The sequence below is a fragment of the Rattus rattus genome, chromosome 3 (genome assembly GCF_011064425.1).
Source record: "Rattus rattus isolate New Zealand chromosome 3, Rrattus_CSIRO_v1, whole genome shotgun sequence".
NCBI classification, from domain to species: Eukaryota; Metazoa; Chordata; class Mammalia; order Rodentia; family Muridae; genus Rattus; species Rattus rattus.
Genome location: NC_046156.1, coordinates 31,648,582 through 31,671,308, shown reverse-complemented (window position 1 = coordinate 31,671,308; position 22,727 = coordinate 31,648,582). Strand labels below are relative to the sequence as shown.

General features: G+C 45.9%; 1 protein-coding gene across 1 annotated transcript in view; it reads right to left on the bottom strand.

Moving 5' to 3' along the window:
* Positions 1-22,727, bottom strand: part of Alpk1 (alpha kinase 1) — a 109,750-nt gene that overhangs the window by 3,065 nt on the left and 83,958 nt on the right. Inside the window, exons 4-12 of the mRNA XM_032897354.1 lie at positions 17,441-17,639; positions 14,176-14,235; positions 12,761-12,847; positions 11,552-11,628; positions 10,704-10,799; positions 9,386-9,490; positions 5,466-7,554; positions 3,415-3,568; positions 480-642 (exon numbers count right to left, since the gene is read on the bottom strand). Coding sequence (XP_032753245.1) covers positions 480-642; positions 3,415-3,568; positions 5,466-7,554; positions 9,386-9,490; positions 10,704-10,799; positions 11,552-11,628; positions 12,761-12,847; positions 14,176-14,235; positions 17,441-17,639 — 3,030 coding nt within the window. The remainder of the gene's footprint in view (positions 1-479; positions 643-3,414; positions 3,569-5,465; positions 7,555-9,385; positions 9,491-10,703; positions 10,800-11,551; positions 11,629-12,760; positions 12,848-14,175; positions 14,236-17,440; positions 17,640-22,727) is intronic.

Here is a 22,727-nt window from a genome sequence, read left to right as displayed (position 1 = left end):
TGGGGCCTGACTACTACAATTCTTTGGAAGTGAAGTTACTTATGGTTGTTCCATGATAAACACATTTAAGGTACAGCTTCTTAGCGCTTGGTTGCAAACATGGAGAGAAGGAAATGCAAAACAAGGGCTTTATGTTTCATGCTGAGGGAATAATTTGTACAAAATACAAACTTGAAGGTCCTTTTGTAGAGAGACAAGACACAGAGAAAAATCCAGTAAGAAGGCTGACTTAACCGGATGCTAGGATCAACAGTGACTCTGACGTCACCCAGGCAGCCCCAATGAATGTGCCGGATGGGGCAGACGGTCAATCTTTCCATGTATTTTTTTTAATAGGATGAAGTTGATGAAGCAGAGGAAGGAGCCTAGGAACTAGATGTGTGAGATCTTTCCGGACCATGTTAGAAGTAGACTTGAAACAGAAATCTAAACTAATATCTAGGTGCAGGCTTGTTTGATCAGCCAAACTCATGCTTTACCAACAATATTGTGGACGGGATGTAGAATATCTGCGTTGGGATCTTTTGCTCGTAGAGTCTCTTGTTAAACTCTGTCACGTAGTGCTGCGCTGTCATCTGCCGCTCCACATCTGTGAGGTGGTACCGGAGCCCCTTCCGCTCTTTGTATTCTTTTCCAACGTATCTGCGGATGGACAGAACCCACACAGCAACACGGGAAGCCGCTCTTTCCTATTGGCTAAATAAGAAGATCCAGCTCCAGTTGTGGGGGGACCCACAGGAAGACTAACAGAGTCAACTAGCCTGGACCCTTCGGGGGGCTCCCAGAGACTGAACCACCAAACAAAGAGCAAGCCTGGGACCTAGGACCCCACACATATGTAATAGATGTGCAGCTTCTTCTTCATGTGGGTCCCCCCACAACTGGAGCGGGATCTGTCCCTGAGTCTGCCGCCTGCCTGTGGATCCTCTTCCCCTGACTGCCTGCCTTGTCTGGCCTCAGTGGGAGAGGATTCTCCTAGTCCTGCAGTGACTTGATGTGCCAGGTTGATATGCGGGGTGGGGGGGGGGTTCCCTCTTCTCAGAGGAGACAGGGAGGAAGGATGGGGGAGAAACTGTGTGTGCATGGGGGAGAGGGAGTCTGCAATCAGCATGTAAGTGAATACATAAATTAATTAATGGACAAAAGGGAGAAATATGCAGTTTAAAAGGTAATTCCAGGGACTGGAGAGATGGCTCAGCGGTTAAGAACACTGACTGTTCTTCCTAGAGGTCCTGAGTTCAAATCCCCATAACCACATGGTGCCTCGCAGCCGTCTGGAATGGGATCTGATGCCCTCTTCTGCTGTGTCTGAAGACAGCGACAGTGGACTCACAAAAATAAAATAAATAAATCTTTTTTTCTAAAAAAAGATAATTTCTAATCCTTATCTAATCATTATCAATTGTGTTCACTTCAGATCTAAACAATTTTATAACAGCCACGTCTACAACAGAGCACGGCTCGTGCTAGCTGGCCTGAAATGATGTGGAGTGTGGAGGGAAACTGTCCAGTCAATGTGGTAGCTCTTCACGCCTGTGTGCAAACCATGGGTCATCACGGTGTACTGGAGTGTGGTCGGACTCTTGAAGCCTGACGTTCTCATCTGCAGTATGGCCTTAAATGTGTCAATTAGTCAGGATGGAGTCCCCTCTATTCCTCCCTTGTGTGACTAATTCATTCTGTGAGTACCGACTTTACCAAGACCTACTATGGGCACACTAATGTGCCACTTCTGAGGCTGTTAAGGAAAGTGTGAGCTATTAGATACATAACTTTCGAGGGCTCATAGGATAATTGGACAGGGGCACTGTTTTCTCTAAATGCAGCAAGGAAAGACCTGCCCCAGGCCTTGCTTCTGCTTTGTGGGATTTCCTAGCCTTGCTTCAGCATACCTGTAATCTTCACCTTCATTCTCACTGTTCTCACAGTGTGCAGGCCTACCTCCAAGTTTCTTTTTTCTAAAGGGCAACAGCTGTGGTGGTTTGAATAAGAATGGCCTTCGTAAGCTCATATATTTGAATTCATAGTTGTAGGGGAGTAAAGCTATTTGAAAGAATTAGAAGGATTATGGGGTGTAGAGTATGTCACTGTGGGTAGGCTTTGAGTTTTCAAGAGCCTATGCTAGTCACACACACCCTCTGCTTGTGAATCAGGGTGTAGAGCTCTCAGCTCCAGGACCATGCCTGCCTGCAGGCTGCCATGCTTCCTGCTATAACAGACTAACGCTCTGAAACTATAAGCAAACCCTCAATGAAATGTTTTCTTTTGTGTAAGTTGCCCTGGTTATAGTTGACATCACACCGATAAACAGTGACTAAGACCTGGCTGTACCGGGATGTGGTTCACCTTACTCCAGTATGGATTTGTCCTAACTACAGTTGGAGCGGCTCTCATTCCCCCAGTATGAATACTGAAGCACCCACATAGGGATTTGAGGTGACACAATTCCATTCGGAACATCTCATTCTACCGTTTATGTATGACTCTGGGCAAGCTCTTAACAGACTGTGGCTTAATTTCCATCTCTGTAAAACTCAAGACAAGCAGGAACACCTACTTTACAGGGTGTTTGAGGGTTGGCTGAATTAGTATAAACCATTTCAAATAGAGCCTGAGGTATATTATTATAACTTTCAACTGTTTAAGAACTGTTTGGATTTACCCAATTTCTCTATTTTTTCTCCTGATTTCATACATCATTAGGGTTTACATGGCAAACAGGGTCAACTTTAAAAGTCTGGGCATATCCATTATTTTTCATGGATTTCTTTTCTTTCTTTTTTTTTGTAAATCACCTTCTTTTTGAAAATCATGATAATTTTATTCCCTCTTTTCCACTTTTCAGATCTCTATTTTTTATTTTATTTATTTTTTATTATTGGATATTTTTATTTATATTTCAAATGTTATTCCCTTTCCCGGTTTCCTGGCCCCCTATCTTATCTTCCTCCCCTTCTTCTATAAGGGTGTTTCTCCTCCCCAAACATCCCCTTCCCACTTCCCCCTGACATTCCCCTACACTGCAGGGGGTCCAACTTTGGCAGGACCAAGGGCTTCTCCTCCCACTGATGCCCAGCAAGGCCATCCTCTGCTACATATGCAGCTGGAGCCATATGATATATATAGTATGGCAATCAACCATGTAGCTGAGATATCTCAATTTCTTGTCTATCCAGTGGGTTTAAAAATGTTCCCCTGGTGGGCCTGAGATCACGTATATACACCATCTGGGATAGTTCTGCGATGTGTAGGAACTGTTGTCAATTGACTAATGATGGGGAAGAGAAGTCAATATCTAAAGTCATACATTGGGCCACATTTCAACCCTTTCAAAAATCTCATGAGTGACTACTTCGCAAAAAAAAAAAAATTAGCTTGACTTATGCTGATGACACACATGCTTTCCAGTAATACCTCCCCAGGGTTTCCTCTTGATGGAGATAGTGGACCCAGAATGCATTTCTCTGCTTGCCCTTCTTCTTCACTTTCAGGTAGTCTCCCAGATATACCACCGTTTCCTGGGCCGTCCACAACTCAGACTTTTTGGAATATTTTAGCAGGAGGGCACCTGGGGGAAAACAAAAGGTAAAACTTCTTTAATGGATTTTGAACAGGGTTTGGCAACCAGGAAGCACACTTTGCACGCTCACTGTAGGGTCCTGGCAACTCCAGGGATTCAAACCAGTAAGTATCGTGGGTAGTTCTGAATGAACACAAGTCATAACTACCCCATCAGAAATGTCCCGCTTATTATATTCCCTCATATTTAAATAACTCCCATTAAAACAGTTCAATGAAAATGTGACACTTTATAAATGTCCATAAAGAATAGCTTTTGATTCTTGTTTGGTTAAATATGGCAAGAGATGAAGTTAAGACAAGCTTCTGCATGAAAGTAGATAGAAAATGAAGGCTTCTAGACGCTCCGCCGACAGCGCTGGGGTATGCAGTGCTGGGGTATGCAGCACTGGGGTATGCAGTGCTGGGATACGCAGTGCTGGGGTATGCAGTGCTGGGGTATGCAGTGCTGGGGTATGCAGTGCTGGGATATGCAGTGCTGGGATATGCAGTGCTGGGGGTATGCAGTGCTGGGGTATGCAGTGCTGCGATATGCAGTGCTGGGGTATGCAGTGCTGGGGCATGCAGTGCTGGGCATGCAGTGCTGGGGTATGCAGTGCTGGGGTATGCAGTGCTGGGGTATGCAGTGCTGGGGTATGCAGTGCTGGGGTATGCAGTGCTGGGGTGTGCAGTGCTGGGGTGTGCAGTGCTGGGGTATGCAGTGCTGGGGTATGCAGTGCTGGGGTGTGCAGTGCTGGGGTGTGCAGTGCTGGGGTATGCAGTGCTGGGGTGTGCAGTGCTGGGGTATGCAGTGCTGGGGTGTGCAGTGCTGGGGTATGCAGTGCTGGGGTATGCAGTATGTGACTACAACTTCTAAACATCTAGAACCAGCAGAGGACCAAGTTTACCACCGAGGGCAGATCATACAAATATAACATAATATTGCTTCGTAGGCTCCCAGAAATGCCAGGAGTTCTAGATTGTATGTTGCAGCTTGCCCTCACTTCCTCTTACTCGTTTTGAATTTGGGGGCGGGAGGATAGGAAGTGTGGTTACTATACAAAGATGCCAACTTTATTGAAGAAGAAGGTGAAGGGGAAAAAACAGTAACACTGTCTTCGTTTTAAACCAAGAAAGAAAAGCAAAAGGCAAGAAAGCATTCCTTACAGGGAAAAGGTCAACAGGAGCTCCACGGAAGATGTTCTTCCTGTTTCCGATATTCAAATGAAAACTGAGTAACCAGGGGCTAGACCAGATGGCTCAGTGTTAAGAGCACTGACTGCTCTTCCAGAGGTCCTGAGTTCAATTCCCAGCAACCACATGGTGGCTCACGACCATCTGTAATGGGATCTGATGCCCTCTTCTGGTGTGTCTGAAGACAGCTACAGTGTACATTAAAAACAACAACAACGACAACAACAAACAAACCTAAATGACCAAAGGCGTCCTGTGTCTGGGTTGTGAGTTGGGAAGGGTAAACAGAAGAAAATACTTAAATCCATAAGTGTGGGGAAGGAGTGACTTCCGGCTAGTGGAGTTGGATGACTGGGCTAAAAGAGAAGGTGAACTATCTGTTTACATTCAGTGACGGAAGGATCAGAGGTGATGAATCAAGAGAGATCGGAAGGAGAACATATTCTGAAACTTTGGTCCAATTCCATCCCTTGACTTTTTATTCAAATTAGTAAAAAAAAAAATAATGACAACTGGGAAATAGCCTATCTCTTAAAAAATGTGGTCCTGAAATCTCGCCTCTCACAGCCAGGAAATTCCATGACTAGAAAAGTAATTTTCCCAGCAATTCGCAAAGTTCGTCCTTTACGATCAGTACCCAGCAAGCTCTTCCCAAGGCGTCTGGCAGATACCTCCTAAGGCCTGGAGCTAGAGACTAAGAGGGTTGTACTCACTGTGTGCTTGTTGGAGTTGATTGGACTTCAAAACTCCTGTATTCTCCAGTCTCTGAAGCAGCCAATCATGCCTCACCCCTGCTAGAAGCTTTTCAAGGTCATCAGGCTGCAGGGTGCGAGCCTCAAGGATCTCTTGGCTGGTCTGTCCTGTCAATGAGCCAAAGGAACTTCGGCTGGAGTTCAGCAGAGACCAGGAGCTTTCCCCCTCAGACGAACTGCGGGAAAAGGCGGGTGATTTTAGCCACCACGGCGAGCATGAGCTGGAGTTCTGGCTACTCTTCAGCATGCTCCCAAGTTCCTCTCCTTCCTCTGTGGTGCTGAAGTCCTCATCGAAGATAGGGGAGGGACCGTGGCCATTTACAAAGGACTTTGGGCTCTCATCACTCTGACCGGACCTTAAAGCACGTGGTCTGTGAGCGCCATCTTGGCCAATGGAGTAGACCTCTGTGCTGTCAAGCATTTGGCCCTCCTCATCCACCGTAGAGGCATCAGGGTCCACAGCTTCGTCTTTGATGGAGCAGCCAATCTTTGCCGAGTCAGCATTTTGAACAGACCAATCTGAAAAGGAAGTCCGTTGCATAGACATTGAATGGCTGCCTTGTAAACCTCCTGGGGCTACCAGAGAGTGTGGTGGGCCATCATCTGTGCTTTCTGCTGTGTCTCCTTCTGGGTCTACCGAGGAGGAGGCAAACGTTAATTCAGGCCCCGTGCATATTTCAGTGAGTTTTCCCTCATTCTTTTCTCCACTCCAGTCTTTGAAGTCATACTTGGATTCTGGGAAATCACCAATTATTCCAGAAGTTTCTTCTTCCTGAACTGAAGGATATGTGGTCACAGCTGTGAACCTGCCCAAACTAACCAAGGACCAGGCATCAGAACCACATGAAGGACTGGACTGAAGAGAAATAGTGTTGGATCCTTCAGGGGGTTCTAAGAGCCCTGCACCTGAGGCCAAACAAGTGTTCGAGGGGTTGAGAGGACGGGCGGGTGTGTGTAACTGACTTTGCGAAGACTCTGCATTGTGATCTTCAGTCGTCTGAAGAGAGACACCGTGGAGCTTGGAAAACAGCAAATACGTCTCTCTACGTATACGTCTGTCCCCCTCGGGTTCCTCAGACACTGCTGTGGAGCATTGAGTGTCCACAAGATGTTCTTGGCTAGACTCTTTCCTTTCTGTATCCTGAACAGCACTGTTCACTTCCTCCCAGCTTGCGGAAGAGCTGAGCCCTGACAGTCTGCTCCAAGAACTCGAGCTAGAGCTGTCTCTCAGAGGCTTGCTGGAGACATCTGCCCTGCCATTGCTGTGGTTTGGTAGCTCAGTCTCGGTCCCCGTATCTTGATCCAGGGAGACTCGAAACGCCTCGGAATGGGTCCAGTTTCTCCTCCTTACTCTTTGGAGCTTCTCCCGATCTTTCTCAGACATCTTGGGAGAAGCTGTACTCCCGCTGTCTTGGGAGCACACTCTCTCTAGAGTAGCCCCCACAGTATCTACAGTGCTTGTTTCCGTCTTCAGAGTGGTGATACAGACCTCTGCCTTTGCGTCTCTCTGGTGGCCTCTGCTGTTCCTACACGAGCTTTCAAATACCTCACACACCGAAGTATGGTGCTGGGAGTAGGTTTCGAGAAGCTGTTGGAAATCCACGTGCCCATGCAAGATGGGCCTATCTAAACCACACGTGAAACTCTCTGGGACATAAGATCTATCATCTGCATTTGGGAAGCTTTGAACGTGTAGATGTCCCTTCACCTGGCTGATGAGGGACATGATCTCCCGAGACAGGACTTCTCTGTCCTGGCTCGAGAGGGACGTGCTGAAGGCGTAGAGCTTGCCCATAGCTGCGCTGCACTGCTGCTTTGCTGCACGGACTGCATCTGTCTCCCCATGGAGCCTGCAGTGCACCGTGGCGAGGCCAAAGGCAGCTTTAATGAAGCTGTGCAGCTCCTGCTTTCCACTAACCAGCTCGCCGTCTTTCTTGGTGAGGAGGCCAATCTCAAAGGCTTCTTTGGCTTCACACAGATACACACTTTTCATTTCTGGAGGGCAGTCAGCAGAACAACTGTATGACAATAGACACGTTCCACGGATGTTCTGTGGGAAACAGCAGATGAGGGTCAGATGTTGCATTGGGTACTAGATGTGACACAGGACAAACTCTTTTTTTTTTTTTTACCTCCCTCCCCCTCTTCTTTACTGTTTTTGAGATCGGTCTCTTTATGTAGCCCTGGCTATTTCAGAACTCACAATGTAGACCAGGCTGGCCTCAAACCAACAGACACACACTTGTCTCTGCCTCCCAAGTGCAGATTAAAGGCATGTACCACCACACCCAGCAAACCTTTTTATTCCTAGAGGATAATCACTTAAAAGATTACAGAAAAAGAAATGTACAACACAGACATTCTAAAGAAGGTTCATGAATGTTTAATGGAGGATGTGAGGTTTCCTGCTTGTTTTGGGTGCATGAGAAGGGATGAACCCTTGAGCCATTGACTGAGACAGAGGGTGAGACATTTAGCTTTACCTTCCATTCTGCCATGACCTTGATGCCTGTGATCTGAACATGGCAGACATATGATCCTGCTGTTGTCTATTGTTTTAGCAAATGGTCCAGGATGGTTGGGTTGACCATTGGCAAGGTCTGAGAACTCAGTGAAGACTTACCAGAGACAATCGCCTAACGGGTGGAAGAAGCACCCTAGGGTGGGACGCACAATCCAATGAACAGGAATGACTTTGAAATAAAAGGGGGAAAGGGATGCCTGCTAGAACTGAGGCTGAACGTTCTGTTCTTAACAGCTCCTGCTACTATTTTTTATTCTATATCGAGGCCAAAGTAATAGAGCCAATGAACCACAGATCGAAATCCCTGGTGCTATTAGCAAAACAGCAAACAATAACATCAACAAGTACAGTAGAATCAAAACAAAACAAAACAACACAACAACAACAACAACAACAACAACAACAAAAGAACAGCCCTTTTCTTTACGTGGTTACTCACAGTATTTGTATTTGGCACAGTGACAAGTATCACTAAAGTCTACACTCAGGACATAAGCATAATTAATTTCTCTATGCAATAAATGTATCAATTTAGCTACAACCCAAACAACAGAGTAGTGGGTTTTAAATTTGTGTATGGGACCAGCGGGCTAAGAGTCAGTTTCTTATACCAAATGGACACCAACATCTGTAGATGCTCAAGTCCCTTGCACAGAAACCATGTACACACAGCATCTGTAGGTCACTTGTGTCACACAGCGTCAATACTGTACTGTCTAGGAATGACAAGAGCGAAGAGTCTGTATGTGTTCTGTACATATGTAAACAAATTTGATCCAAAGTTGATTAAATGTAAGGGCGTAGAACTTGCAGATAGGGTTGATCATATATATTCTTTAATTAATTAATTGTTAAAAGTTATGTGTGTGTCTGACTACATGTTCACACACATGCCCATAGAGTCCAGAATGGGATGTTGAACCCCTTGGAGCTGGAGTTGCAGGCTGATGTGGGTGCTAGGATCCTGACTCAGCTTCTCTGCAGGAACAGTACTTGCTCTTAACTGCTGAGTCGTCTTTCCAATCCCAAAGTTAACTGTATTTCAAAATGAAAGAATTCCGCAATGTTAATCCAAGAGATCTGCATTTGATGGGCAGAGAGACGATCCTAGGCTATGTGTGTTTTGCAAAGACCCCGTAGGTGACTCTGATCTTCTGTCAGCCTTAGGAACCCTTGTCCTGGAATAGCCTTATATGCTCGGACTGAAGTAACTTAGCTTCTGTCAGGATACTCTCATTCTGACTAAGAGTACTTTCCCCCATGTGGAGTCTTACAATAATTGCCTATGAAGAGTCAGCTCCTCCTTCAAGGTTAGACTTTTCCCTCCTCCTGGCTACATGGGAGAGCCTGTATTTACCACAGCGGTGAGTACGAACAGGGGCGTGTAGGCACTGAAGGCAGCTGCCAGTTTGCAGGCTTCCGCGGCTGACAACAAACGATGGTCGAACTCCTTGAGCAAGGCCTGTGTGGAAAAGCACTCTCCATTAATAAACAAAGCCTGTGGCATTCCATCGCTTTTCTTTCAAGATTCTAAGGGACTCCTTCTTTTCATCGTGAACCTGTCAGAACAGTGCTGGGAAAGCCTAAGTGGGTCTAAAGATACCAGAGCACTGGGTGTCCTTTCCCCTAGCCACCCCTCCCATCCCACATCCCTATCCCGCATCCATAACGCAGAGAGTCTGGCATGACCAACAGTTAGGCAAAGTACATCAGCCTCTCTGTAAGATGGGCACAGTTCTTTTTCCATGGAAACAGCACGCTTCGCATGCAGACCGGTGGATAATCTCTGTGCTGCTCTTGACAAAGGGCTCTTTATGGCTTCACACCAAAGAGGATCCATCCATTCATTCTGGAAGTGTATACTAGGCACCACCATGTGTCAGACACAGTTCTAGACCCGAAGAGGAAGTGACTGAAAACTTGAGAAGAACTTATTTCTATTGGGATGAAGAAATGGCCAGTATAGTTATTTAAAAGAACAGTAATATTAGGCTTAGAATATGGAGCAAGTACCCAGTTATCTGATTTGCACAACAAAACCTGTGTGTGTGTGTCCATATGTGTACAGTGCACATGTGCGTGGGTGCCGTCCTCAGGACGTATTCACTTTTTTTGTTTTTTTTGAAACAAGTCTTACACTGGGACCTGGAGCTCACAGATTAGCTACAATGGCTGACAAGCAAGCCCCAAGTCTTCTCCTGTGTCTCCAGGGTTGGGATTACAAGGATATGCCATCATGCCCGGTTTTTATGTGGGTGTTGGGGACCAACTCAGGTCCTCACATTTACGTGAAAACACTGCCAACTGAGTCATGTCCCTCAATCATCGCCACAGTATTTTATGTTTTTAACTTATTACCCTTTTATTACCAAGCTTAGATACTGAATTTTGTACATGTTGAAAGGAAATAAATGGGACCGAAAATCACTCTGATAACATTCTATCATTCTTTGGCTTGAAGATTTTCGGTGCCCTTTGTATATCTGACTCATCGAGAGAGGCATGGGTGACCAAGACAAATAGGACCCACTAGAGCTGCTCCTGTTAATCTAGGAGGGACTCTGCTCCCAACCCCTACTCTGCTGGGAAAGAGCGGATAACCAACACCAAGAACAACACTGACAGGCTTCCAGGGGATGCCACTCAGAACCGTGCCTTTGCCAAACGACAATTACCAAGTTAACCTTTGGGCTCTTCTTAAACTTCTCATAATCGGTTTTGCTCATAGACACAAAGATGTCCGCCAGTATGCCCAATGACGTGGAAATGCCCTGTCAGGAGAACAAACGAATCAGACTGGAATTCTCTCATCTCAGGGCCCACAGTCAGTGACTCCACGTCATGGGAACTATCTGCTTGTTGGAGATACCTTTGAACTGAAAGAGCATCACATCCCAAGGCTTGAGGATGAATTGAAACATGGCTGCTTTGAAGTTATTAGTGATAATTCATCTAAATACTAGGCCTGAACCATTGGCGCAGAGGAGATCTCATAGTACTCTCTGCCTGTGTTGGAAAGTTAGATGGGCCTCACATCAATGACAGATCTCTGGGAAATGGAGGGTTCGACTCATGAGGGGACAGTCTCAAAATTATCGCGAATGTGAAACTACCAATGTCAAAGCAAACGTTGAGTCTTAGTTTCTAAAAGATGATACTAACAATTTCAAAGGAAGTGTCCCCTCGATAGACTCTTGGAAAATGGCTTTATATAGAGTAGTGTGGCCGTTTCAAGATTTGTCACAGAATAAACTGAAGGCTATATAATGGGACAGGATAGACACAGTGGGCCAGAGATTATAAATTTATAATTGGATGGTTAGAAATTATTACAGAAACCCATCATAGGTAGAGTCTACCCGCAATACAGAAAGAGGTTCCTAAACGTTCCTGGTCTTGTCCTCGTGTAGAATGACTTAGACAGTGCAGACAGAACTGATAAATGATGGAGGTGATTATGCTGTAAAAAGACAACTATCCAAAGACAGGTGAGGACAGTGGACACGGCATGAAGACACAACACCTTCTTATCTGGCTGAGGGAGTGACAAATATCCTATGACGGAGGCCCATATCAACTCTGCCGCTTCATACCACATGCCTAAAACACAAAGGGGGAACAGGGGTGGACTGTAAGTATCTGTGCCTTCCTGTACAGGTAAGCAAACAATTAATAATCGTTTACATTAGTGAATAGCAAGTAGATAAGTAGAACGAACTTAGAAATCTAATATGTTAGGAAGACTCACTGGATCCTGTCACCAATTGTCACCAAGAAACTGTAAGAGTTATCCTACTTTTGGAATCTGTCTTAATTAGAGTTACCATTGCTCTGATGAAATAGCAGGAATTAAGCAACCCGGCTACACTTCCACATCACAGTCCATCACTGAAGGAAGTCAGGCAGGACAGGAACTCAAGCAGGGCAGAGCCGGGCACTGATGCAGAGGCCACGGAGGGGTCTGCTTACTGGCTCTCTTCTCATGGCTTGCTCAGCCCTTCTTACAGCGCCTAGGACTGCCAGCTCATGGGCACCACCACCCAAAATGGGCTGGGCCCTCCTCCATCAATCACAAGTTAAGAAAAGGCCCCGTAGGCTTGCTACAACTTGATCTTATGGTGGCATTTCCTTTCTGATGACTCTAGCTTGTGTCTGCTTGACGTAACACTAACCAGCACAGTATATAACACACAAGCGTTTGTATGTACAATTTACAGTCATTTCCACTAAAAGAATAATATTTGTCATCTTTTATTAAAAATTTCAAATGCTTTGGCTTACCTTTTAGTCTAATTAGGGTTTTAAACTGCTCAAAAAATTTGCGAAAATTCCAAGGAATGGATAACTAACTCAACTCAGTGTAGTAGCCACAATTCACAAATGTGAATTTCACTAACAAAACAGAAAACATATTTGCTCTTATAAATCTTTACAATTATAGTATTTTTTTAAACATGAGGTCGCACTATGCTGCCTTAGGCTAACCTCAACCTCCTGGCTGAAACTCTTCTCTTTCCTCAGTCTACACAGTAAGCTACATAAGTGTGCACAGACATGCTCAGCTCAGCTCAGCTCCTGATGTCCTAATGTCATTTTCTTCTCAAGAGGACTACTAAGGTAATGGGGAATGTGACAGCTTTAGCCAGATATAAGAAGAAAACTCCATAGTATATTCTTGTAGCTGACTTCTGCCATAAGCCCTGAGAGGGACGGTATTGACGTCAGTCAGTACCTAGCTTCTGCAGAATTTGCCCTCTGATCTGTATGCACACCGACTGTACCAGGACCTTGTCACTCTCATTCCTATAGAGCCAGGTACCTGCAACAAAAGGAACACATTGCCTGTGGTCAGTAAGGAAATGGCCTAGTAAGATAAACCTATTTTCAGAGATGTCTTCATTAACACACATGACTTAGATTTGAGAGACAACTCCACTCCCCATGACTCCACGGGAGTCAGCTTCCACATGGTCTGTGGCTGTCTCATCAACAGTTCTCCATCCCTAGGGCCCTCATCTGTGTCTCCTGCTTCAAGCACCTCATTCCTACCTGGGATTCTCTTCTCTGGCTTTTTTAAGAGTTCCACATTTTTTTTTTGTTTCTTTTTTTTTTTTTTTTCGGAGCTTGGGACCGAACCCAGGGCCTTGCTCTTCCTATTCAAGCGCCCTACCACTGAGCTAAATCCCCAACCCCAGAGTTCCACATTTTAGGTCCCAGATGCAATGCAATTTGTCTCGAAGGCACTCCAATCCCCTAACCCCAGGTTACCTTACCCACAGTGTGACCCCACCACCTGTGTCTGTCTCGAAGACTGCAAAGCCAGTTGCAATGACACAGCATTAGTCTGGATACTGAAGGTGATGACTCCATAAAAATTCATTACCTATGTAGTGAGACTCAGCGGGGAGAGCCAGGCTGACCCTCAGGCTGGCCATTGGCTGGGTAAAGGGAGTGGAGAATGGCTATTTTTTTTATGGTAATCATTGTGTGAGGTGGGTAAAGTTCCAAGACATTGGGTTGCAGCCTGTGGACAAGTAGGTTAGGTTTTCAATTTTTGTTAATACATAGATTAAGTCTGCACCATAGGGAGTTTCTTATGACATTTCTCCACACTTAGATACTGTACTGTGTGCGCCATTATTCATTTTGTTCTGGTTTGTCAGCTGGCCCAGTGGGTGGCAAATAGATGGTGAGTGTCAGTGGCCACACTGCACAGTTCTCTTCCTAGTTCCTGTGTGTGTATAGGGTGTGTATATGTAGCATGTGGGATATGTTTTGTTGTGTGGTATGTGTGTGTGTGTGTGTGTGTGTGTGTGTGTGTGTGTATGTGTGGGAGAACTGTGTAGGGAATGTGTGTGTGCATGTACGAAGGGTGTGTGTTGCATGGGGGAGTTGTGTAGGGTCTGTGATTGTGTGAGTACATGGCTTTGTCTGGTGTGTGTAAAGTATAGAAGACAGAATATGCAGACACTGTGGCTTAGAGCTGGGGGCCCATAAATAAAAGCATGTATCTTCCTCTTGGAGCTGTCCACAAATTTCAAGAACCAAGAGTCAATGTATCTGAGCCCATTGAACTCGAAGTTCACTTAAAGCCATGTTCAACTTTTTTTTTTGAAAACGTGCGGACTTAGAACATGAAATGCTTACCAGTTGCACCGCTGTTGCATATCAGGCTGCTCAGGATGTACTCTGCCTTCAACAGTTTCCCTGAGAAGAAGCAAGCACACAGCACAGCATTGGTTTCAAACGTACGGATATTTAATTACAGTTTCTGCTCTAGGATTGACACGCTGTTACAGGGACCCTGCTCTCTCTTGGAAATACTCAGATTTAACATTTAAATCAAGAGCTACATCGTACATAAAACTGAGAAAGAAAAACATGTTTCTAGGATTGGCAAACTGGGAAGTTACATAGTGTCTGAAGAGGTGATCACACGCACGCACGCACTCTTTATCAGTACAAAGATGCGGAATGGAGGCAAACCTTGGTCATAGGTAGCATGTCTTTTCTCCATGAAAGCTGTACTACAAAAGATTAGAGATGCCCAAGAACAGCACAGTTTACATATGATATCCCTCTCTAATCCTTCAGATTTGGGGTTATCTTTATTTTACTTTTTCCAAATGGTTTGGATTGATTGCTCCCACATGGTTTTCGTAAGCAGGAAACTCAACAGCTTGTTCATTACTCACCCCTCTTCCAGCTAACTTGAAGCCACACACAGCCTGGACCCTCGTCTGGCTTTGTGCTCACGCTTGAGTTCCCTCTTGTCCCTCTGTCTTGCTCTGTCACAGTTGCTTCCCTGTGGCGCCTGTGATCTCTAAGCCTCGCTTTCACATCTCGGTCATCAGACTCATAACTATTTGGGGCCTGGAAAGTCATGATTCCAAATGTCCCCAAGACTTGCCCTTCCCCCTTCTCTTTCTCTTACTCGTCCTTTGAACGTGACTGTCATAGGGCTGAGGTGATGGTTTGGTGGTTGAAACAGTGGCCCTTAACCTTTCTAATGCTGCGGCTCATGTAGTCCCTTATCTTTGAGGAACTTGAATCTATGTATTCTGACTCTGCCACCATTTCCAACTCTAAAATTAGGCCAGGAATTGCGTACACCAGATGCTATGCAAACTGTAAGACAGGTTTGCCATTGATGGCTCTCTACATAGAATGTAAATGAAGATGAAATCGTCAGCCTCCAATAAAACTGTATTTATGACAATAATAATTACAGTTCCTCACGTTGTGGTGACCCCAACCCTAAAATCCCAGCCATAAAATCATTGCCACAGATGCTTTTGTTATGAATATAATGTCATGGGTGACCCGCAGGCTGAAAACCACTGGGTGAAAAGCATTTGCTGCTCTTGCAACTTCTTCACAGTGGCTGGGAGAGCCGCCATGGCTCCTTTCACAGCCTGTGCAAAGTCTTAGGAATTCCACCTCTCTGCATCTGTTTTTTGTTTGTTTGTTTGTTGTTGTTTTTTTAATCTCTGTGACTCAGTCCAGCCTTTGCACAGGAACTCAAACCACAACCCTTTCTTTAGAACTATGTTCCACACCAATGCCTTTGGATGGGTGTTGTGAGAGACAGTCTAAGGCTCTAACCCTGCACACCCACTATATCACAGGCACTTAAAACCCTTTACTCCACAGACTTTACATGCTTGTAACGGGGCAAGGTTCTGCACTGGCTCAGTCCTCCATCTTTCCGGAAAGTCTGTGACTTTCTTTGCCACTGTGGTTTGAAATGCTTGCTTCCTGATTCAGAGTTAGCTGAGCAGCAGGCCCAGGGAGGTTTTTGCTTGTCTCCCTGACACCCACTGTTTTGATATCTAGAATGCATTTTTGAAATGTGTACACGCGTGTGTGTGGGGGGGGGTCTGGATGTAACATATGGAAAGAATGCAAATTTAAAAAATAAGAAAAATAATAAAAATGTAAACACAAAAAAGACAGAGCTGTGGACACACCGGCCTATCATTTGCCCTCTGTTTTCATACCACATCACAGCTAATCTGTGTACACAAAATACGGACCATGGCTCTCTTGCGAGGGCAACTCAATGGGAACTCTGCTGTCGCTTGTCACCAGCCTGTCCCCCACAGCAAGCTCTTCACATGCCACTGTCCTCGGGTGCCACCAAAATCATGCTTATTCTTAGGTTTCCCTCGTGCACCAAACACCATTTCTGCCTTAGGGACATCTGAAAGTAGATATTTCCTCAGTGTTCAGCTTTCTAGAGAGTTACTCTGGGGAAGTCAAGAGTAAGACACAAGCACATTTCCATGCAGTTAGAACTTGCCAGAATGGACTTGAGCTTTTGTGGTGTTTGGACAGACTTGGGGCTTTGCCTATACCAGGCAGGTGGCTCTACCCTGAGCTGTACCTGGGCTTTTGAAAGGACATTCTCCACAGGACATTCTCCACCACTGAGTTGCTATCTTATCTCTGTCCCTTCTGTCCCTTCTGCAACAGACCTTTGTTCCATTTACTTACTGCATAACTAAATATAGTAGAGTTACTGCAGCTCCCTTTCAAAAGAAATGAAGTAAAAACTTTAGCCTCTTGCAGACCACAGTACTAAAATAAGAGAAATAGCTGGAAAAAAAAAGATGGGGGTTGGTGGGAGGGTGGGGGATGGGGGTTAGGTGGGGGAATGGAGGATGGGGGTTGGGTGGGTGATGGGGGTTGGTGGGAGGGTGGGGGCTGGTCATTTCTGAGAGGGGTGATTCGACACCCCCCCCCGTTTTCATACTTTCACTCCAGTGTTTCTAAATTTACAGATTATAAGTAATTCAAATAATTCCAGACCTGTGTAGGAGCGGGCTGTGCTGTCCTGCACCCAGCCCCCACTCTACCCATACTCCCCTTCTATGCGTCTTAAGTTGGCCTGTCAGCCTCAGTTTTCATTTCATTCAAAGTGACAGGGGGAAAAAAGATACTTTCAACCCTAATCAGGTACTGTACCGGTGTTCTCAATGATGAAAACCCCTCAAATTGCTTCAGTGGGCTGTCAGCTCCATTGTTGGCTTAGTCAAGTGGCCCTACAGAAAGGAGACAGGAGCGCTAAGAGAAAGGAGTCGATTTCTAATCTGCTTTTTAAAGGCTCTTGGTCAGAAGTATAGCAATTCAGATGCCCCTGTTTGAAAGCAGCGGGACAGATTTGTTAGCAGACAAAGGCTCCAATTAGTATTTTCCACACCCTTTCACAATTTTCTCTACTGCTTTTGGCTCTGAAACCCTTTACGCCAGGCCTTTGTGCCTGCCGAGAGGCGGGTGCAGGGGCAGCACGGGCTGGGGCGGCAGAGGTGGCACCCGCCGGTGCCCGCGGGCGCCCGTGGGCGCCTGTAGAGGTCAAGTAGCCGGGAGCAAGCGGGCTGTGGACCAGCCGGCGCCAAGCGATGGAGCCCACCTGAGTTGACGGAGACCCGGGCTTGGCGGATGACCACCTGCGGGGCGATGGGCGTCGCGGGCTGCAGCTTGTGCAAGCCTTTGGCGACCTGCAGGAGTTTTCCCGAGACGTCGAGTCCATACAGGAACCGGTCCATCAAGAAGACAATAGCGGCGGCGGCAGCGCAGTCCTGGACAAGGATGGAGGCTCGCAAGGCCGCCTGCAGAAGCAGCAACAGGACATAATGAACCAGACAACACCGCAGGCGCCCCAAAGAAGGCCGCCCTGCACCAAGCCTAGTCATCTAGGTACTTTTCATTAAAACAACAACCAAGCCAGTAGCTAGGAAGAGAAGTGTACTTTAGTAAGCGCTAAAATCCTGGGAAGAAACAATAATCAGGGGAAAGTTCAATTCGCTTGATAAGATAATAGTGTTCATAGGATTTTCCTCCTATGTCTAAAACCATACTAGTGGGAAGTGCGGATTTCTTTTTAAATTAAAACAATACAGAAGTGGGGCATAGACTTAAAGTATACCCTTGCCCAATTTCTTACCAGATTTATTTCTGCTCTCCCCTCTGATTCCTCTCACTTCCCTTCTCCCTGGAGATTTAGGTAAGATCCCGACTGAGCAAGTGTATGCCCCTTTTATGCATACATAGACATGAATTGATTCTCTGTCTTGCCTGGACTCTTTCCCTCTCTGTCTCTCATTAATGAGATCACTCATACCAGACATACCGTTTCTGGCCTAAGAAGTTTTAGGTATCATTGTATCAGTGAGAGCTTTTCACATCCAGTTCGTTAACACATACCTCTATTTATTGGATATGCACATACGTGTGCACGCGCACATACACTCTCTCTCTCTCTCTCTCTCTCTCTCTTGGGGAGGGGAGGGAGAGGGAGAGAGGGGGGAGGGGGAGAGAGAGGGGAGGGAGAGAGGGAGGGAGAGGAGAATTTTATATATGCATATAATGTGTTTTGATCGAATCCAACCCCTCGCCCTCCTCCAATTTCTCTCCCTTCCCACTCTTCCTTCCCCAGCTCTTCTTTTTAAGCCTCTGAGTCGACTTAGTGAGCGTGGGTCAGGACGATCCACAGGAGCATGGCCAGGGAGCATGGACCACATCCCTGAAGAAAAGTCTCTGTCCCCCAACAGCCACCCACTGCCACTATCTCCTCAGCTAGGGATGGACCTGCATGGTCCACCTCCTCGTCCGTGCTGGGATTATGGCTGGCCTGGTCACGTGCAGGCGCTGTGTACGTAACCACAGCTGCTGTGAGGTCACATGTGCCACAGCATTGTGGTGTCCAGCGAATACTATTTCACTGCAGATGTCCACTGCCTCTGGCTCTCGCAATCCTTCCGAGATGATCCCCGAGCTTGGTGGTAGCTGCCCCATGTTTAGAGCCGAGCACGTTGACCCGGCATTCATGTCAACTGACCTTTAAGGCAGAGAGAAGCCTTCCTAATGAGGACGGACTGATCCTGCACTGATTGGTCTGTGGCAGGGGCTGGTACAACAGAAAGGCAGGCTGGGCAGACTATACACATGTATTTGACATAAGCTGGCTAGAATTCCCTCCCACTTCAACCTCCCAAGGGTTCCGATTACTGATTTGTGCCATCACACCCACCCTTATTACATATATTTTAATTAAGAAACGGCATATTAGCTCAAAATTTAAATTTGATTTTCATTATTACCCTCTTGATATAAATCACATATACATGTTTATAAACAGAGGGGGGAAGCAATTATGCCTTGGAAGTGGACCATGAGAGAGAAGTGACGATAAAGGCTGGGCCCAGTTGCTAGCATGCTTCCTCAGCACACAGGAAGCCCTGGGTTTGAATCTCAGCACTGCACGCACCGGATGTGCTAGCCAACGTTCAGCGCCATCTTTGGCTACATGGTAAGTTAGAGGTCAACATGGGCTAGCGACTCTCTTTTTAAAAAAAAAGACATAAAAATAAAAAAGGTGAATTTCTGTGGAAAACACTGTCATCTGCTAGGGCAGTGTTTCTCAACCTGTGGGTCACGACCCCTTTGGGGGTGAGGGGGAGTCAAACAACTCTTTCACAGGCGTCGGCTAAGATCATCATAAAACACAGATTCATTATGACCCATAACAGTAGCAAAATTAGCTATGAAGCAGCAATGAGGATACGTTTACGGTTGTGGGGGTCACCACAAGCTATACTGTAGTCAAGGGTCGCAGCGTTAGAAGGACTGAGAACCTCCATGTCAGTGTTAAGTGAGGGCATCGCCAAGCAGTTTCTGCGCGTTCTGACCCGAATCCGCCTGCGTCTTTTCGAGGCAGTTTTGCTCCCAGATGAAGCCTGGACAGCATTGCAAGTGATTTCTGACCTCGACGAGCTGCCCCCTGGCACCGCTTTCTTCACAGCAGCACTTAGCCCTTGATAGACTAAGCTAGGCTCTGGGCACAGCACTGAGTACACTCTGTGAATAATCTGTGCAGTTACCACAGCAATCCCCTGCCCCCAGGCAGACTCCATTATCAGAGCCCAGAGAAGTTACCTTTACAAGACTTGGGCCAGGGAGCTGAGCTTGAGTGAATACAGGGAGAGTCAGGTCCAGATCACCCCAGCTCCTACCTCTTAGCCTGAAGAAAGCTGTAGGAGTCTGACAGATGTCAATGACCTGATAATCACGCTTGTCGGCACCAGAGGTAAGGTCTGGTTTGCTGTGATTGCTGATCTAAGCAGGATGCAACTCAATGCATTCAACCCACATTCAGAGGGTTGGGCGTCTCAGAGAATCTTAATAACAGTTACAGATGCGAGCGAGAAAAAGGACCAACTCTTTGGCCAAGCTCGCCCTCTCTCATCAGGAAGTCTAGGTAACAAACGCAGAGTGTTCGGTGGGACATGAGCTAAGACACTTACCTGTAATGAAAACCTGGGGAAGCCAGGCCTGTGCTAGTCACATGGTGCCTACACGTTAGCTATAAAGAAAAGGTGTGGGAAAGCACAAGGTGGAGAACAAACTCTCACCCATGGGAGCAGAGACCCACGCTGCTGCTTGGTTGGGATGTAAATGAGAAATGTTGTCACCTAGCAGTGGTGACAGGATTTAATTAAGGCTTTAAAGAACATAAAAATAAATAACAGAATGACTTTTGTTCCTCCTGGCCCGAGCTTGTAGATGAGTAAACTCCTCTATTCCTCTTTCTGTCCATCCTTAAGTCCCTTTAATTAGATTTAGGACATACCAGGGCCGAGAGATGGGCTAGCGGTGAAGAGCATTGCTGATCTTGCAGAGGACTCCGGTTCCCATACCGTGTTAGGTAGCTCATAAAAGCCTGTAACTACAGTTGGAGATCCAATGCCTGCACACACACACACACACACACACACACGCACACACACACACACACACACACACACACACACCATGTATGCTCAAAATGAGTCTTTACATTTAGAATATTTCAGAATTTTTCTCTTGTCAACAGTAAGGAAAGATGCATCCTCATTGAAAATGCTCCCTGCTCATTAAACCTTCCCAGCAACAGTTCTGCAGAGTTTCAACACCGTGCTGTAGTCTGCACGTTGAAACTTTCTCCTGATCCCAAAGCTTACGTGGGAAAGGTCTGCTTCCCAGATAAGGTACTGGAAAGTGCTAGAACACTTTTTGGAGGTAGGTCTCAGTGGGGGGTCCTCCTGCTTTGGGAGCAGTGTCCTCGAGGAAGATGGTGGGACCCACCCTCACCTTTCTTTTTCTTCTGGCCACAAGTGGAGCAGTTGTTTCCATAGTCACTGCTGCTGAGCATGCCCACTAGGGACCCCTGAGCAGTAGATCTGAAGGACTGTGGATCAGAACTTTCAAAACAGTGGAGCAAAACAACCCTGATCCATTCGTGAGTTATTTTTCTCTTATTTCCTGGGAGCGAGCAATGGAAAACTGACTAAAGAATTTGCATAACTCTAAGTGCAGTAGGCCCAAACTTTTACTTCTGGTCTATGCTGGGTTTTGGCTATGGTATTTATTTACATGGCTTGATTTTTGACTTACATTTTGGTTTCCATCTATAGATCTATATGGCACTGCATAGAGAATAACATTTAAGCATGGAACATGTCTTTTGTGTGTGTGTATCAGCATTCACAGACCAAGTAGTGCTTACTAATGACAGGAAAACTACTCTACTCTTTCACAGCGATGGTTTCTTGGCTCATGAACCAGCCTTTATAAAGTATGGAAATGATAGTCTGCAGTTAAATTCATCTTGCTGTCCTAGGTCTTCATTGTTCTTACTGTAAGGAGATATCAATCCTTAGTAGAGAAAATCCCTACCTTTGTCTCTCCTCCTCCTCTTGTTTATTAGCTTACAAACATCTCTCCTTGGAGTTTCCTTTCCTGTCACTGTAGGTCAATGACCATTGCATTTCTGGCTTCTAGCTCATTATTTTGCTGCATGGGAGGCAGAGTGACTCTGACTGGAACACTTAGTAAGAATAACTGACGGTCTTTGCTTGTTCTCCTTTTCTATTTGGAACAAGCTGTTTAAAGAAATGGATCCTTTTCTCTCTTCAAGTCTTACCTGGCAAGCCGCCCTCTAAGGGATGTTCTGTTTGGCCAGGCCATTTCTGTGACTATGGAAGGGTATTCGATCGTTCAGGCCACAGGGTAGATCTCTTGTACTCTAATAACGAAGCTTTATTATCCAACCTGGTCTTTGTCAGGCTTGAAAGTAACAATCTCTTAGACTGGAGAGGTGGCTCACCTACTAAGAGGCCTTGCTGTGCAAGCAGGAGCATCTAAGTCTGGATCCCAGCATCCCATAAAAGCCAAATGTGGCTGTGTTCACCTGTAACCCCAGCACAGAAGGGGAAGAGGGGACAGAGACAGATAGATTCTGGGGGCTCAGTGATTAGCTGGGCTGACTGAACGGCTGTCTTTAGGTTTAAAAGAGACTCTGTCTCAACAGAATAAGATCCAGAGTATACACATACACTATATATACATATAAATCACACACACACACACACACACACACACACACAGAGCAATATTTAACATGTGGTCGGCCACACTATTATGTAATTTTCCATTTTTTTCAGAATCCAGAAGAGGAAGAGGGATTACTTATTGGCTCTTCTCAAAGATCAAGGCAGTAATATTACCTTCCTTTTAAAAGTCACCATAGTCCATGTCTCTGTCTTTGAAGCAACCATGTGTTTTGCTACTTGAGCTCTTTCTCCACCCCTGATCCCACCAGAGTGCAGTAAACGTGACAGTAGTCATGTGACACATGGCTTTGACCACAGGAAAATGAA